This window comes from Mytilus edulis, chromosome 9 (assembly GCF_963676685.1).
Source record: "Mytilus edulis chromosome 9, xbMytEdul2.2, whole genome shotgun sequence".
NCBI lineage: Eukaryota > Metazoa > Mollusca > Bivalvia > Mytilida > Mytilidae > Mytilus > Mytilus edulis.
In genome coordinates, this window is record NC_092352.1 from 40,968,836 (window position 1) to 40,989,023 (window position 20,188).

At 31.3% G+C, this 20,188-nt stretch overlaps 1 protein-coding gene across 2 annotated transcripts in view; it reads left to right on the plus strand.

The window, feature by feature from the left end:
- The first annotated feature begins 546 nt into the window (after positions 1 to 546).
- LOC139488329 (uncharacterized) overlaps positions 547 to 20,188 on the plus strand; it is a 45,775-nt gene continuing 26,133 nt past the window's right edge. For both annotated transcript variants that reach the window (XM_071273863.1, XM_071273864.1), the window contains exons 1-2: positions 547 to 1,131; positions 19,875 to 20,105. In XM_071273863.1, coding sequence (XP_071129964.1) covers positions 961 to 1,131; positions 19,875 to 20,105 — 402 coding nt within the window. In that variant the 5' untranslated portion in view covers positions 547 to 960. The remainder of the gene's footprint in view (positions 1,132 to 19,874; positions 20,106 to 20,188) is intronic.

A 20,188-nucleotide genomic window follows, 5' to 3' on the forward strand; every position in this document is an offset into this window, starting at 1 on the left:
AAAAAGGGGGGGGTCCTAACCCAGGACAAGGGGGGGGGGGGTTCCAATTACATGTCCCCATTCAAATGCTTTGATCGTCCAAAAAAAGGGGGGTTCCAACCCCCGGTCCCCCCCCCCCCCCCCCCCCCCATCTGGATCCGCGCCTGGACATACCATGTGAAATTAACATACTTATTATCGGCAGATCTATATAGATGGAATATATAACATTTTATATAGTGGTACTTTGTTACAAGGTATTGACCAGTCAGCTTTATATCATTTAATTAACAAGTCATGATCGCGCATTTAATTAAAATTAATCACACCTCGACAAGTATTTTGGTCTATTAAATTATATTTATTTGAGAATATTAATTTATAATAGTTATCAAACCGTTTAATAGTCCTGAGAATATCAACAATTTCATCTTAAATATTAAAGACAGATCTAAATTTCTTTTGACATTGATGCGAATAATCACATTAATGATATCTATCTTCTTAAATAATTCCACGCCCCAGTAAGTTTTTGGCGATTGCATTAACTTTATAAAATATATATGCACTTCAAGGTAAAACTAAACGACAACAAGTTAATTTTATCATCCCTTGTTTGTAAAATATATATATATATAGTGTACGCCTCTCTATCGTTTAGGTAGTTTAAATACACTACGACACCGCTTGTTTTATCAAAGTTCAGATTAAATCGTTGGTAAATCTGTCCATCAAAGGGTTGAAATATACATCGTGCATAGTGTCACATTTCCAACAACTACTGTTTTCGGTGTTACTTAATTTCAATTTAAAGTCCGCTTTGAAATTTATGTTTTTCGTTCGATGGCATTTGTAACGTGTTTCAGTGTCAACGCTAACTGTTTAAAACATGTTTAAAAGGATGATTTAAAAGTTTTATTTTCTTAAATGACAAACGATAGATTTTAATTTGAAGGAATTAATCTGAGGATAACAAGAATAATGCAGAAACTTCTGAAAGTGTTTTTTGTACAATTAATATTGTTTTATGTGTGTACATTTTCAAGAAAAATAGGAAGGAGTGTAAAATTGACACATAGGGATAAATTAATGATAGTTAACTACCATAATGATATTAGACGGCTTATTTATGCATCCAATATGCAAGCTTTGGTAAGTTTTAGTTTCAATATTTGCTTTTGCTAATTCAATTCAAACTATCATATGTTAGATTTGCTAACCTTTCCGGATCACATGAGATAACTCCGGATTTGTTTTTTTTTTTTTTTTTATTGGTTTTTATTGTTTTTTGCGGGGATTCGTGTTGTTCAGTCATCAGTTTTGAAGACTGCTGATTGTCTTTATTTCTTTTACATGTATGTTATTTTGTTTTATTACCATGGCATAACCAGTTTATCTTTGACTTATCATATTATGTTTGATATCCTTGTGGTATAAAACCTTCCGTCTCTCTTTTATAGCAATGAAATTACAAAATAAATGTGCACACAGAATTTCTTTGGTGCTGTGCTATACAAGTTTAAAAAATCTCTAAACACAATACCAAATAATCAAATCCAACACTTATCCAGATATTACTTCTTCAATCACATCGCAGCATATAACATTATTTTTTATGAAACTTTTAAAAGGTCTCCTGACTAATGGATTAGTATGGAGAGGTTAATTTAGAGTGACGAGATTTTCAAATATCATGTGCACATACATTAATATTGTTTTTAATACTAGGTTTTGGTCATTATTGAAACACTTACTGCAACCAATATATATGGTTGCTTAAACCTACGCTATATTAGTTGATAGTTGTCTTATTGTCAAACATACCACATCTCCTTGTTTTATATTTAAATCAAATCTCAGCTAGACGTTTTGGTTGTAAACATTGACATGAACAGCTTGTTAACAACACATAGATGATTACACCAGTCATGTTACTTCAAAGAATTTAATATAAGCTGTGTCGATGTTAGCTTGGAAAAGAATACACTACTTTTGTATCTTGTATTGTCTTTTTTAAACAAGTTAAAAGTCAATTTTTACACGATGTTTTTTTGTGCTTTAGTGTCCCATTTAACGTTCTTTAATTTTGATAGTGTTAACTTGAAGTACATGTTTTAAACGATAGCTTCAAGCACAGCAGCAGTAGTAGGTAAACTGAATATCTTTTTTAAGTTATAAACAGTATATTTAGATTCAATATTGTCTTCTAGAAAAGAAATTGAGACAACTGCACCCTCCACGCGGTCCAAATAACTGCTCATATTGCTTCCATGCGCTCATTTTAATAAAATTATGTATATAAAGTCTCAAAATTGCTATTAATTTGTTGATACTCAATATATATCAGTATAGGCGCAAGAAGGTTTGTTGTTTGACTGTATAACGTATATTTATGTCAACCAAGCAATGTGTCTCAGTACCATTTGAATCGGTCATTTTAAAACTAGACTTCCATTTGATGTATAATTATTACTGGTTGTATTATTACCTGTGCAATATATGTGCATTTTACAATGTTTATCATTACATAAAACTCATATCCGTTAACTAGAACAAATTAAGATCTGGTTTTTAAGTTGTATTCCATTCGTATATACGGACCCATCTACATGTAGGTTGTTCACGCGACAAATGCACTGGGCGAAAAGGAGGAAAATGCAAAGGGAGTAATACAATACTGAAGTTTACATTCACAGTGACAAAAAGTAAAAGAACAGATAACCGAAATTCCCAAATCAAAATCTTTCATCTAAAACTCGTAAATTAACTGAAGTAGTTCGGAATCGATTGCGTTTCATTCTCAATAGTCGCACCCGTTTTGTGTCTCATGGCAAAGTAAATAGCAATGTGACAAATGCACTGCTTGCTATTCTGAGATGGGACCAGAGAATGTGGTTGTCATTTTGGCAAGTTGGACATTTCTTATGAAGATAAACTTCAATTCAATCGAAATTATCAATACAGTCTATTTCTGGAATGGTTTGGAAGATTCTTTATAGAAAAACCGTAAACAGAAAACTCTGAGTTCCGAGACTCCCTTGACATACTTCTCATTTGCACCCCCCCCCCCCCCCTCTTTCGATAGATGTTTTCGTTTTGTTGTAGGTAGAGATTTTTCATGATATGATACAATTAGAAGAAAAGGTGTTGTCCAGTTTACATCACATTCTACAATGAGTTTGGCGCCTAGGTATCGGCGTATTAAAGAATACATTTAACTAAAAAAGTACATTTGAGAGTGATTCGTGTACATGTATATGTATTAATTGTTGTGCATCGTGTCATGTAATGATTTAAATATTATAGAAAACTTCTATCTTTACAACATGTATTTGTTCAAAATATTTCAATATTCGTGTGTAACAAATGGCGATGTCGTCTATCCTATATTTATCTTTTTGTTTATAGTTAGTATAGCCCTATTACATTTACGTGCACTTAACCTGCACCATGTTGTACAAATACTGTGCAATAGAAGTAGTAAATAATATATGTGCAAAACAAACACGCATCGCTCGATCATAAATTTTAATAACATTACGTCTATTTAAGATTAAATACAAGACGTATACAGGTACACTAAACGACTGAAATATAGCTTCTAAACTATAATAATAGATACAAATGTATAGTAATCGGACACGAGGGTGTTGCAAATAAGGAAATTGTCGTCCTAGAAATTTATAAACTAAATCGTCTGTGTAGACCACTGTGGCACATGACCATATTCTTGGACAGGATAAATGCTGCACGATCGTTTAAGCTGTTACATGCTTCACAAACTAACGAAGTCCTTTATACTTTATTTCTTAGTGATTATGTATTATGCAAGTTTGGGTTTTTTTAAACGATGAAAGGAAACTTGCAGAAGCATGCTTATTTAATCCACATTGTTATTCAATATTTCCTTTTTTTATTATCAATTATATGTGCCATTTAATTCGGACTCTATCTGATATAATTTGAGATACCAACCCGTTTTCCAAGCTTGACTTGTACCTTTAACCCTGTATACCGTGTTTTTGGTAGTCACTGTCGTTCTCCAATTTCTGTGATTGATATTTGTTTTCGGCTTTGTGAGGTCTGCTTTCTTTACTATTGAATATTAATAAAAGGAGATGGCGGTATACCCCAATGAGACAACAATTTACTGTGTCGAAAATTTCGTCATATCCTTTACTGATATAAATTCAACTGTTATGCTGTTGAAGACTGAGAATAGTATTTAGAAAACAGATTGGGGTACGGATTATTGTATGAAGGACTATAATTCCTTTTTAAGAAGCAAACGTTTTGCTATTTAAGAATTTCTTAAGTCAACTTGCTAATGGCAATGTTCAAAATCAACATCCAGATGTATGATTTAATAGCCATTTTATTTGTATATTATGCAAAGTTTGATATTTAATGTTTGCGATTTTAATTTATTCGTGTATAATTGTCACATAACGGACGAACATTTCATCTAATCTGTTGTTAAATGGTGCCTCTTTTTAACTTGTCTTCAAGCAAAATGACCGGTTGACTATGTAAAAGAAATACAAATATTTGGTACGATTATCTGTAAAATGATGTATAAAGTATTATTTTATTTATTAGATATGAAATCTGACTATGACACGTTAAATTTGATATATATAGAACTGTATATAATAATTAACAGTCAAATTACAGTTTCGCCCTTTCGATACAATTCTTTATGTAGGTACTGAATTTGATCATATTGGGATTTAAACAATAAAAATGTGTATACCCCCAACAGCGACAACCAACTTGACCGTCATGACTTATCGTGAACTATCTGACAGACTGTTAAACATACCGTATACTTATTGTTACAGTTGCCGATAATATAAAGGTAGCAGAGAAAAATCTGTTTTGAAAATAGTACAAACTTTAAGTTAGTTCACATAACCCCGGGCTTTGTTAATATAAAAAAAGAAGATGTGGTATGATTGCCAATGAGACAACTGTCCACAAGAGACCAAACTGACACTGACATTAACAGCTATAGTTCACCGTACGGCCTTCAACAATGAGCAAAGCCCATACCGCATAGTCAGCTATAAAGGCCCCGATATGACAATGTAAAACAATTCAAACGAGAAAACTAACGGCCTTATTTGTATAAAAAAAAGAATGAAAAACAAATATGGAACACATAAATAAACGACAACCACTGAATTACAGGCTCCTGACTTGGGACAGGCACATACATAAATAATGTGGCGGGGTTAATCATGTTAGCGGGACCCCAAGCCTCCCCCTAACCTGGGACAGTGGTATAACAGTACAACATAAGAACTAACTATAAAAATCAGTTGAAAAAGGCTTAACTTATCAGATGGACAAAAATACAAGTGGACGTGGCCGGGTATTTGTACATCCCGACAACAATGAGACACTAGGAACATATCTGAGAGTACTCGTAGTTATCTGACAGCTAGTTCAAAGCCACTAACAACTAATAAAAAATCATGCATCTAAGACTAATGTCTGTTTAACGTCCAGCAACAAGTATTACTTAAATATGCAGGTCAAGATATTAATGAGACATGAATATACACTGCTTCAAACTAGAACTACAGCTGAGATTGGATTCTAACGTGCTAGTTTCAATTGTGACAGTCACATGAAGACATTATTCTGGCCCAGGACAATCAGTAATGAAATACTTTACAAAACTGTTCCTACGAATATTTAAAATCTGTAAGTAAGCCCAATGGAAGGGAATGGCTACTTTCTGATGAGGAGACCATGTTGGCCTACTCTATTTATGAACAAGTAAAGAGTCATATGTCCAAAGAAGACCTACAGCCATCTCTATCCAGAGGCTAATTTACCTTAAGGAGTTGAAACCTTAGTTTCTTAATAATTTATGAATTTATAAATGGACAATTTCAGAATTGCGGAAATGAGCTATTCTGGTATATCGAATAGCAGTTATGTGTATATTATTATATAATTACATTAGATGTATGTTTCATTATAATACTTTATTCTGATTGGCTAACTGCACATCACGTGTTATTCCGTAAGCAGTTGCATTGCTCAATACAACTTTTCATTCATGATAACACGTGGTCCAACAATAAAGTGCACAGGTGAATTAAATAAAAAAATATGTAAAATACGTGTTTTCATGAACATAGCTAAAAAATGTAATTATAAGTATTATGAACATAGCTAAAAAATGTAATTATAAGTATTGAATGCTTCTTTTTGTAACTCTATAGGGTTGTAAAAGCGTTGACCGTGCGCACATTTTTAGCATGAAGCGCTTCCGCGCTTCATACAAAATGTACTTCGGTCAACGCTTTTACACCCCAATAAATTTACAAAAAGAAGCATTCAATTCTTAAATATGTATGGTTTTTATCGTCATATTATACAGTATGATAAATACAGATTGTAATACGATATGTCCACTTCACTGGAGACAGTTGCATCTTCTAATTTGAAACACGAGACTCGCCGACATACCTGTACTTAGCATTTTTTTCAATGATCGGCAAACATATACAGATATTCTTTCTATGTAACGTCACCAGGCATGGTCGCCCAGATTTTGCGTGACGTTGCAATATGAAATTAAGAGGAAAGCATGAACATTTGACCTAATAAATGAATTTTGTCCAATGAAAAAATGAGATAAAACGAACCACACATTGATTAAATATAAAAACACAATACTTATTGATAAGTCGCGATTTATAAATAAACCGATTTAGAATCACAGAACACAATATAAAGAAATGCACACACCTTTATATGGTCTTTCAAATAAAAAAAATAGTAAATGATTGATGTTTTTACACATTTATTGAAGTTAAGAATGAAAATAAAACAATTTTATCATTAGTACAAGATATGTACATTTGATCTAACAAATTATCACGAATGAGGTGATTGTTGCACTGATAACCGTTAGTATAATCACTGCATTTTCTTCGTGTAGTTTGGTTGTCCTAATATTTATTATTTACATTAGAACGATACAGCATATCCCTGTATGTAATCTTTCAACCCATTAATGGTGTAACATTCAAATTAAGCCTAATCAGCAATCAACACCCAATGGGAATAGGTAAATCACTGAAATTGATAGGGTTTTAAACTTTAAACAATTGCCTAGGGTTGTTGGACAAGCACCAAGACGTAACCTCTATATTTTGTAATGTTATACATACAAGACAAACTGACTGAGTGTGTTCCAGTTACATTCCTAAATGTCACTTGAAAGGTTTTTGCTTTATCTAGGATTAAAAACAATAAGTTGCACAATCTTCTTGTGAGTTAGGAGCGATGCTTAAATGTACATCTTCATGTAACGTGCCCTTCGTCCGTTTACCGTGTTGTCACAGTACAAGTGAAAGTAGACACCATTTGTCTCCATATATTGAAGCACAATTCGTTTAAAGTAAATTGGATAAAAATGTTATTTTTTTGTTTTTCTCCGTAAAACTATATAAGAACATACCCATTAATTTGAAAATCTAAAAATAGTTGGTCGAAAAAGGCATTTCCCCTTTATACCTATGTAAATTTGTCGCCAAAGTTGACGTCTTCTATAAAAATTACAAAGAAAACCAAAATGGTGACCACCATTTTTTTATTAGATATTCCGATGTAACTCGATGCAAAGAACACGTGTGCCAAAAATGTTGGAAATTGGGAGATATGCCATTCGGTATCGTGTTACCTTAAAACAACAACATATAGTTTCTAAGAAAAATCTATGTATTAAAAATTTGAAAGTTTATGATAACTTATAAAGAGAAAGTGTTTCGCCTTTTGTATGGGCTGTCTATACTACTGTTCAACAATTTGAAATAATTCAATCGGTAATTAAAGATAAAAGTACTGTAAATGCATTTTGCTGAATTTTGTTTTTAAGTTCAACGAGCCAAAATTTTATGCAAACTGTGACATTTCCCATTTACTGTATCTTAAAGTTCAGGTTTCTTTCATTTCGTTTTTTTTGTTTGCTTGCTGTCTGCTTACACACAACCCACAACTCCTATTGTTTCGTCATAACTATTATTAAACCTGTTTGTTAGAAAAAAAAGAAATATAATATATATAATATCATATTTAAATGGTATACACTGATTTGTATTTATATTTAATTTCTTTCTCACGAAAATATTTGTGGCTATATCGGAATTTGTATTTGGTCATATATCTTAATTTAATATAAAACTACTGTCATTGATGCCATATTTGACTTTATCCTTAAATTACGATTACGAATAATACTCCAAAAAAGTGCGTTTAATTGAAGAAGCAACATTTAACTGAATTTTCATGTATACTGAGAACCGACAACTGAATGTTATTTTCTAAAAGGTCAATGTCCCTAATTGTCATGTCATGTAGTATGTCAATATGTATGAACTTCACTTATCTATATCGAATTTTTGTAGAATAAGCTTGTAGGGCTGTCTCTGTTGACAAACGTGATCCATATCTTTCAGTTTGTATAAACGGTTTACTGTTTTAAGTGTTTAAATGTTATTTTCATGTGATGTTTGTTCTTTCAAAATCTAATGATTTTCAGTTTGACTTCCTTTTTTAATAATATATTTGTGTACACAACAAATCCTTGTGATCTTTATTTCAAAGCATGTTATTATGAATTGTACAGGCGAAGACAAACATTCCCATGTTAAACATGACATTAATAAAATGAAAATCAGCAGTCATTCGAAAAAAAGTAGACCTTGTCTAAATTAAGTAAAGAAATATTACATATAGATATTAGTAAAAATACACAAGGTCGCAAGTTCAATACAGAACAATGCTAATACATCTTCGTATATTGACAAGATAACTTACCTTGTGTCCTTTATACTGTAGAGATACATGTACATGTATATATACATGTAAATAATGTGTATTCTCAAAATAGGTCTTATCCATCATGCCTCATGAATCAATTGTTTATCAAGAAATTAAAAAAACTACTTCGTTGTAAAACTTTGGAATTTTTAAAACCCCCAAAAAAGAAGCGAACCCCTTTTTCTTGTCTTTTTTTTTTTGTAAAAGGGTGTGTTTTGATTTTTTTTGTGTCCTGAAATGATACACCCCCATGTCCCTTCTTCCAATTGTAATGTTTCCATTTAGAGCTTACTGATCAGCTTTGCCTCCCCGTTTCCAGCATCGAAATAATAAATACACAAGCTTCATGAAAATAACTGCGTTGTGATGATAGAAAACATATCTCTTCTGGTCGTTAAAGTAAAAAAAGTCAAGTGCTTTTTCCCCTTCTTAACCGTATAAGGATTTTAAAAGGAATTTACTTGAAAACCACTACAAAATGTATATATATAATATTTGAAAAACTGAACAAAGTAAAATTGAAAATGGAAAGTATATACTTATATATTATAGGTAATGAAAAACGTGTTCCTTATATATGCATACAGTTTCAAATTGTTCCTGATAAACAAAAATGTTAGTCTTTGTATGTAAATACAAAGTTCTATTTTGAAGAAGGACAGCAACAGGTTCGATAGGGTGAACTGATGCACCTGTCAGGGCATATATTTGGAATCGCAAGGTACTATACAAAATAGTGTTTTGGTCTCTGCTATTGCCTTCCCGTTCCGATATATAAAGATCGTGATTGAGGGTCAAGGCAATTTAGAATGAAGAAGATATTTAACAACTTACATTAAAAACATTCATTAGCTGTTAACAGTAATGTAAATATTTAAAATATATTAGATTAAATACATTTAATTGCTATAAAGGACGTTTTTTTCTATTAGCAAATTTGTAAATTATTTTGAAATATGAGAAAATGACATTTAAATATTAACTAGTCAGTATTACAATAATGAGAATATTGCATAACTTTAATAGGTTCTTGTATAGTCATCATGATATTTGAATATTATTGCCAAATTGATTGTGTCATATGATGTTCATGCTGTATTCTACAAGCTTATCAATTTTGATTGAAATGATGCTTGATACATGTACAGAGTAGCAGGTATTTAGAGAAGATTAAAAGAAATTGCTGACAAACTAATTTCCATATTTCAATTGAAAATTCTTTAAATATCAGACTGCATGTATACATGTTATCTGTAAGCATTATTATTTGATCCGAGTTTTTAAAACATCTTGGCACGCGATTTACGTAAAAATGTCTCAAGATGATATATTGAGTTTCCGGTATTAAAAGGAGTCAATTTGATTGGATAAAATTATAACAAGGTCATCGGTTGCGATCGTATCTGATGACAGATGTCTGGACACAAAATAAAAGACATTTTTGAAGATTTAAATGATTTATTGCTTTTCAGCACTCAAGCATACTTTTTAGTCTTATTTAGGAGTAGTTATTACAGTTGGTAATATCTTCCCTGATAAAATACAGTTTAAGACACTCGTATTCCAGAGTCGATGACAACCGCAAAACCTAGTAAGACGCGATGTTATATATACGGTTATCATTTGTTGTTCACCATGGGAAGTCCTTTAGAATGTTGTCGCCTATCAGAATATATGAGATCACCCTTTATAAATGGACCGTATTTCCGGAAGGATATCTGAGCACTTGCAATGCTGCATGTATACCATTGCACGTAAATACTTACATATATGTAGTCGCCTATCAGAGATACGAGCGAAAGAAAAAAAAACTGATTTTACGAAATCGAAAGGAGTGTAGGAAGCGTTTATAACGTTAGAGCTTACGTCCATTGCGTGAAAAAAAAAGAGTAATTCGTTTGTTCATCCTTTTTATAGAAACAATCATATATATATATTGAACAAATATTTGATGATCTAACTTCTTTGTAGACAATAAGAATAATATTTTGATAAAAATATCTTGTCTTCTTGAACAGCATTGCATGTACGTAGCTTTTACCGACATCTGAATCTGAAAGCATACTGAACAAATAGACTACGTCCACTTGTATATTTGTCCATCTGATGAGTTAAGCCATTTTCAGTTCGTTCTTATGTTGTACTGTTATACCACTGTCCCAGGTTAGGGGGAGGGTTGGGATCCCGCTAACATGTTTAACCCCGCCACATTACTTATGTATGTGCCTGTCCCAAGTCAGGAGCCTGTAATTCAGTGGTTGTCGTTTGTTTATGTGTAACATATTTGTTTTTCGTTCTTTTTTACATAAATAAGGCCGTTAGTTTTCTCGTTTGGATTGTTTTACAGTGTCTTATCGGGGCCTTTTATAGCTGACAATGCGGTATGGGCTTTGCTCATTGTTGAAGGCCGTACGGTGACCTATAGTTGTTAATGCCTGTGTCATTTTGGTCTTTTGTGCATAGTTGTCTCATTGGCAATCATACCACATCTTCTTTTTATATATATATTTAGACGATGTATTTTCGTCAAACAAAACAGATTTTCTTTTTTATAACTTAGAAAATTTGAAATACAAAGGCTTTTCTACCTTGGGAATTCGAATAGATTACATTAGCTGTATTTGGCAAAACTTTTAGGAATTTTTGGTCTTCAATGCTATGCAACGTCTAACTTAGTTTGGCCTATTAAACATGATTTTCTTTCGAGCGTCAGTGATTGGTCATTTGTACGCGAGAAGGCCCAAATATATAAATTTAATCCAGGTCTCCATGATGTGTTTATTTTCAATAATACATCAGTAATCACTTATCTGGAACGAAAAGTGTCTTTCTTAAAATAAAGACATATTTTAATTAACAATGTCATAAAAAAATAAATATTCCTTATTTTGCATGTTATAGCAACATATAACAGAGAGAAATGCAGTTTTGTTTGTTATGTTTGTTATTAACATCTATACTCGGGACTAGTGCATTCACAAACATGTAAATATTTTGCAGAAAGTTTTGTTCTTATCATTTAGTCCAGTCTGTTGCATTCAAACACATGTAAATATTTTGTAGAAAGTTTATATATAGTTGTTTATAAGATTTGTTTTTGTAGTATTTGCTATAATGGGACTGCACTTTTAAAAGGTACACATGCATTCACTTTGATACATGATATTAAATGTTAATAAATCATTTATTGTTAATGTATGTACTTATATAGGAATATGTAACGTTTTCTCATAACCTTAATTATAATACTTCATTCATAAAATATATAAAATGACCTGCAGTAAAAAAAAAAATACAAATACCAAAAGAGAAAGATTGAAAATGATAAAACTTTATTATTTTGTTGTGCGACTTAGATAACAGTTTAACTGGTAATATTTTGACCTGATATCGTTGAGCAGTGAGTTGTGATGGTTAAATCTGTTTGATGGTATTTAGCCTTAAACGCCCAAACATGCCCACTGGCTTTGAAATCTGTCCAAAAACAAAGTATATTAAGCAAAACAGTTATATTCTTTTACGATTTAATTAATAATTGACGCAAGATTTATTACTGTGAGAAACTGAAAGTTTATATATATATGTTTGTGTATGTGGTTATGTAAAATGCAAATGCTTGCATCTTTTGAATATGAATCCCTGAGAAACAAATGTAAAGTCAATCTTATAAAAGAAAATATAGTTAGCATGCACAAAAAAGGGCACAAAATATACCAAGTACTTCAAATGCAACACTTTGTTTAATATTTGAATGATAGAATGCAATATTATCATATTAAGAATGTTTGAATGCGTTAACTCATGTAAGCCCATATCGTCGGTCTGAAAAGCCTGTCGTAAGGTTTTAGTGTATAAACAGCTTCGAGACAAATACTTTTTGAACAGAGGATCAAACTCAGCAAGAAGTCTCTAGGTATTTATCCCCCGGCTTGGTTTTCTTTGCTGTTGTTCTGAATCCGTTTCGAAAATACAGCATGTACTCTAAGGTCAATAGTTTGATAAGATAAGCTAAAAATTTTAAAATTATTTTCAAGAAACAAAAAACGCTGTTAATTTGTTATATGATATGAATGATAAACATAAGATCATTTGTCTAACGTTTTGATGGGACAAATTATTTAAAACCTTAATATACGGAAAGTAAGTGATCAGATTTAAAGAAAAACTGCGTTCCTGTTTTGATAAATATAACGATAGGTCAATATTTTGATTCTGGTTCCACTAACAATAATTTGCAAAACATACATTTGTGTAAAGAACTTCGAGGAGTAAAGATCATTATTGGAATAGGCAAATTTTAAGATTTTTTTTAGTGGTTGGACGAAAAAGAGTATGAACAAATCCTGTTAGCAAATATGCAGAGAGATTTTCACTAACGATAACAGGCTGGAAATGAATACATTTCAAAGAAAACTTCACAATGAAATTGACAATGGAAACGAGGAATGTGTCAAAGAGACAACAACCCGACCAAACAGCAAAAAAACGCCGAGACCACCAATGGATATTCAACACAGTTAGAAAATACCCTACTCGAAGGCGGACTTACTGTTCCTTGAACAAAAATGTGTACTAGTTCATCGACAATGGACGTCACACTAAACTCAAAAACATACAAATGACCCAAAATCAAAAAAATATTTAAGACTAACGAATTACGTTTATGGCCAACATCACTTAATTCAAAGATAGGGAGCGAATCATTTAACAAATAGGGCCTTAGAAATCTTAACTTAATTTAACTTAATACTTTTACTCAATATTTTTTGAAGTGAAAGCAGAGGCAGACATTTTTTAAGTCGCTGATTTTTAAAATATATGTGTAGATCTTAGTTTTTCTTCTTTTTTTTGCTTGTTTCTCTGTCTGTTGGAACATGTGTGTATTATTAATAGATTTATCTATTTAAAAAAATACAACCATGACGCTTCATGTTAAATGTTTTATACCAATATAAAATGCATATGTAATGACACTTGTTAAAGGCTTACAACAAAGAATTTGTTGATATATGATGTTCGGATTATGTACACTATAAATTGTTTAACTGCATGAGATGAATATATTTAACAATTTGAATATAAAGTTGTTAAACAATTTATCGCTATATGATTCAATTCAGAGACATTTTTATACGCACATGACACAAATGAAATAAATAAAGTGTCTGAATTTAAAAAAATGCATATTTTATAAAGTAAAACAAAAAAAAAGTGTTTTAAAAAGTCTTTCAACATAAATTATCAAAATGATATTTTATATTATGCATTAAAATTTCTGAATTCACACCTTGCAGATTTTAAATAGAATATTATTTGCATTCCATGTATAAAATATAATGTAACTCAGCTATTATAAATCATATTCATTTTGCAACAAGACTATAACAAGTAAATATTTGTGCAGTAATACTTTTAAGTAGGAACATTAAATCTTATATTTTTATATAATTTATGACCTTGTGCACTTCACTGCCAGACACAAACGAGTTTGACAACCATATGGTAGACAGACTTTACACCGAATATAACCTGGTCTATTCCAAAGCTCTTTAATATAGTCTTAGACCCAGGCCATATACAATTAGAACGAGAATAGAAATCTGACCTTAAAACTTCAAGATTTATAAGCCTGAAAAGAACTTCAAGATTTATAAGCCTGAAATAGTCTTACTAGTAATGAGGTTTGCATAAAGGTCCGCCTTTTCCTATTCTTTTAAGTTTTCAGACCATTTTATTTTCTCTATTTTCTTTGTTTCTTTTTACCCACATTCTCTCTTCTTTTAATCCCGAAATTAATCTCTATTTTTCATATTTTGGTCATCTTTTACATTACTTGCCCTTTTTCTGTACTTCTTACACACATTATTATTTATTCTGTAATACCAATCAAGGCTGTTAGTAATCGTCATGTACTACAAAGTGTATCATTAGAATGTCCACATAGTAGATATTTGTAAAGAAAAAAAAGAAATAAGTCAAACTGAATACTGAAAAAAAAAACATGCATAAAGCAGTTCAATTTGTCATTTGTATTCAATCCGTATTAATTCATTTTGAATTAAGTCTTAACCCGTCTAATTGACTAGTCTATTTAGAGAAATAAGGAATCCATGTTACCAAGAAAACAGAACTTTTTTTGGCTTTTTGTATTTAAAACATTTTTCTGTTTTTAACTTTTTATAGATTAAACACTGGTGCAGAATTTTCGTTCAAAGGGGACTGTCAAGCAACATGTTTGCCTATCGTTTGATATGTTACAAACCATGAATTCCTTAAGAAAACTAAAACGATCTAGGTCTATAATTTTATGAATTCGTTCAAGTGCCAAGTATATTTTATCGATAAAGAACGTCACTCTGTAAAAAAAAATCAAAGTTAAATAGAAGTTGTTTCCACAACAAATAGACTCATTTTTCTTCACTCTATAGCTATGAAAAAAGATAAAAAAAAAAAAAAAAAAAAAGGATCGATACATTCCCTTTAAAAGATGGCATAAGAAACTTTGTTTGATTGATTGGAAGTTGTCTTCTTAACTTCAAAGGACGATTGAAGACAGGTTACGAAATAAAGCATAACAATATGTGGCAGTGGTGTAATTGCCAATGAGACAACTACCCACCACAGTTCAAATATCGGCAACAATAGGGCACTGTATGACCTTTAACATTGGTCAAAAACATACCCTAGCTGCAATAAGGTATAAAAGGCCACGACATAACAAAATGTGATAAATGTGTAATATTTTAAAATGATTGTATGGTAGACATAAAGAAGATGAAAAAATCATTAACATTTGTCCCAAAAATTGACCGAACGTCTTCGATTTTTAAGCCAGACAAAATTGTTGGGTAGACATAGAGTTACTTTCATTTGCACGAGTTCAAATGGTACTATACTAAAAATCGGTGAACGGTCATTTTGAGTTTAATTGGTTAGTTAGACCAACAGTTACTTCCCCTATCAGCAATACATAGTTATTTGTATACAAAGGCTATCTTAAGTCAACATATCTATTACCTCAAGACCATTTACATTGTTGTTTAAAATGAAGTGGCCGTCAATGATCGTCATGTATATCTACAGACGACGAGTAAACAGTTTACTTATTTGTCCATAAGTAAGTCATACCAGTCCAAATAAACACAAGTCTTACTTTTAACTCGTGTCGATATATGAAGATACTGCATTTTTATCATTTTTATATAAAAGTTGTATAAGAATATGGGGAATGATTGCTAAATGAGACAACTATAATACATCAGAGACAAAATGATTGGGTTTTAATCAACTATCATAGCTTGTATGGCCTTCAGCATGATAGCCATATCCATAGAGCACACAGTAAGCTATATGTTAAAGGCCTTGCCAGAAGATTATTTGTATATTTTTTATCATTTTTATCATAACCTGTCCTCTATCGAAATCATTATCAATTACACATTATCTGAAGTATCAACTTGTGAAGCTGAATCAAGAATCACCTACAAACAATTAAGTGAAATTATCAATATCAGTTTGAATCCTTGTATCTTTGATAATGTTGAGTTTGTTTGCATAATATCATGTATTGGTACAGTCGTAGAAATCTTTTAATAAAACGTAGTTGTATTATTATTTATCATATACTTAGACTAAATAACATATGATTTTTACTGTATGATAATATCATTAAATCAACGTAAATTCCATATTTTTCGAATTGGTGCTTAGCGGGCTGATATGAAAAGTTTATCACATGCTTCAAGTGTTATCACATGCCTTTCCGTAACGTTATCGCATGGCATTCCGGTGATACTCGGCAAATTCCGGAAAATATACCTCAATGCTACATTTTCACTAAGAAACTTACAAAGTAGTGTACAATCTCAATTTTATTAACGAAAAAATTATTTGGATAATGGAAAGTATATTTTGTAAAATAATTAAAAAAAATAAAAAATAAAAAAAATAAAATTATTAAATAAATGCGTTTTTTAAAACTTTCAAACATAATTTAGAAAGTTACGTTAAAAAGTTTACTTTTTCAAACAGTGTTCATTATGTATATTTTTGAATCATTTCTTTTGTCGTTTCGTCCATATTAAAATGGTTTTTTTTTCTGTTAAGGCATCTGATAGAAAGATTTCATATCGAATGTACTAAATTTGGGATCCGACGTCCGTGAACTTTTCACTCTTTGAACTTCTATTTGGGAACCACGTAAAAGGATCAATATATGAATCTGTGATTTTTCTCCATTGTTGAAGCATATGATAAAAAGATCATAACATGTCATTTTTCATATCGCATGTATTATCAGCCCTCGGTCAATATCAGCCCTCGAGCCATGCGGCTCTTGGGCTGATATTGAACCTAGGGCTGATAATACATGCGATATGAAAAATGCCATGTAATAACCTGATATTATCATATACTTAGACTAAATAACATATGATTTTTACTGTATGATAATAGCATTAAATTAACGTAAATTTCATATTTTTCGTATTGGTGCTTAGCGGGCTGATATGAAAAGTTTATCACATGCTTCGAACGTTATCACATGCCTTTCCGTAACGTTATCACATGGCATTCCGGTGATACTCGGCAAATTCCGGAAAATACACCTCAATGCTACGTTTTCAGTGAAAAACATTACAAAGTAGTGTACAAAACAATTATTTGAATACTGGAAAGTATATTGTGTAAAATAATTAAATTTAATTTAAAAAAAAAAAATATTAGATAAATGCATTTTAAAAAATTTCTGAAACATAATTTAGAAAGTTACTTTAAAAAAGTTGACTTTTCCAAACAATGTTCATTATGTTTATTGTTGAATTATTTTTTTGTCGATTCGTTTATATAAAAATCTGTTTTTTTTCTGTTGAGGCATATGATGGAAAGATTTCATATTGAATGTATCAAATTTTGGGTCCGACGTCCGTGAACTTTTTACTCTTTCAACTTCTTTTCGGGAACCACGTAGAAGGATCAATATATGAATCTGTTATTTTTCTCTACTGTTGAAGCATATGATAAAAAGATCATAACATGTCATTTTTGATATCGCATGTATTATCAGCCCTCGGTCAATATCAGCCCTCGAGCCATGCGGCTCTTGGGCTGATATTGAACCTAGGGCTGATAATACATGCGATATGAAAAATGCCATGTAATAATCTGATAATTTCGTGTTTGTTTGCTATTTAATTGGATGTCCTAACCTTTAAATGTATTTGGAAGATTTCTTTCATTTTCAAGAACTTAATACTTTTTCTACAGTCATAAATTGTTTCGTTGTTCGGTGTGATAACATTAACGGTACCAAATTTCCTGTGAGCCATGCTCCGTGCTGAATGCCGTACTTTGATCTAATTATGATGATTTACTTTTACAAATCTGGACTTGGATGGAGAGTTGTCTCATTGGCACTCATACTTTTATCTGTTGACTGCCCTTTACGGTTTTTGCACAGTCGGGCAGGTTCAACGCATCTGACATGGGTTTTCATTAATGGAATATGTGTTTTCATTCATTTTCAGCTAACTGTATCGGTTTGTGTCATCTTATGTTGTACTCTTATACATGAACGTTATATCCAGTGAACTTTCTCCTTTGATATATACATCAAAAGAATACAACGTGAACAATGTATAGATTAAAATAAATAATTCTTTCACATGGCCAATCATGGGCCGCAAGATCAATTTGTCATTTCAGTTTAACAATTTTCTGCTGTTTCAATAAAATGACGAGCTTTTCAGCTTGAGTTATTCACTTACAATAATGCATTGTATGTAATTGTTCTAAATTTTCAATGTCCTCATATAGAGTTCAACCTCGGACAGTTTTTGGATATTTTAGTTAGGCATGTTTGTTCCAAACACTGTTTAATACTTTTTGCTTTCAAAGTTTTTGTCTCGGGCGAAAATGGTAAACTTTAAACCAGAAGCTTGAAAGTTTGAAATACTACCATACGATCTTCGCTCTTCTTGTTTTTGCGCAACACAATCTATAAAGCATGGGTCCAGTTGAATTCTACTTGAAAATTTTGTTAATGCAACGTTTTCCTTGGGCACCAAAGCATATGTGTGGTAAAATTCAACAGATAAAATCAAAGACATGAAATGAACAAAACTTTATAGTGAATAAATAATACCAAATGTTGCTAAAGTGTAATCAAAATCAAACCAAGTTTGCTACGCGGTATGGGTTTTACATATTGTTGAAGGCCGCATGGTGACATACATTGTATATTTGCTAACATCTAAATCATTTGATCTCTTTCGATTGTTGTCTCATTGACAATCATATCACATCTGTATATTTTATACAATTTAGCGGAATGTTATACGTGTAGTCTTGTTTCCTTTTAGGATTGATACATGAAGTAATTTTGATATTAATAATGTTTCGGACTAGAAATAAATCTCCTGTTTCCACTGCTTTTTAGTTATAAAAAATGCAATTTTTTCTATGTCTAAACTTGCTATTTTTGCTGATTTACCTTAGTTTGACGCTAGTTTTATTGATTATAAATGCTATTAACTGAATATATGTTTTCTTTTTATAAAAATGCATTTGATATATGATAACTTCATAAGATTGATATGCACATACATGTGTAGCAACTACACAGTCTAACATTTCACTTATAGAACAGTATAATTCTATGTTGTGTTTTGCGTACTGCTGCTTTTCTTTTTCGTTTTTAGAATTGGCGTTGTCAAATTATTTTCGATTTCTAAGTTTGAATGTCCCTCTGGTATATTTCGCCCGTTTTTTAAAGCATATTAATTTGAATAATACATGACTGTTTATTGGTATAATACAAAAAACAAAATGAGAAGACGTGGTATATTAATGATAACCAATGAGACAAATATCCACCAGAGTTAACATAAAGTGGTAGTAAGCAGTTATAGGCCATGATTTGACCTTCAACAATGAGAAAACCCATACTGTATACTCGACTATACATATAAATGGCCTCGACATGAAAAAAAACCAAACAATTAAACCAATATGAAACATGTCAATTTGTATAACAAATATCTATTTTTATATTTTAGAGTTGGGATCATGCAGCTGCCGAGAAAGCACGAGAATGGGGACATAATTGTATATTTAATAGACTATGGGATGACAACTATGGTGAAAACTTGTATAAAACATATTTTACAAAAGCAACGAGATCTCGTGAAGTAATGATGGACGCATTGAAAGATTGGGATAAAGAGAGACAAAATTTATTTTCGTGGGATGTGAAATGTACAGAAAGTGAAACATGCAACTACAAACAGGTAAGCCAAGGTCATAACTTAAGGTCATAACTATTATAATATCTTTAGCCTTATTTAATGTTCTGTTTTTAATTTACATGGAC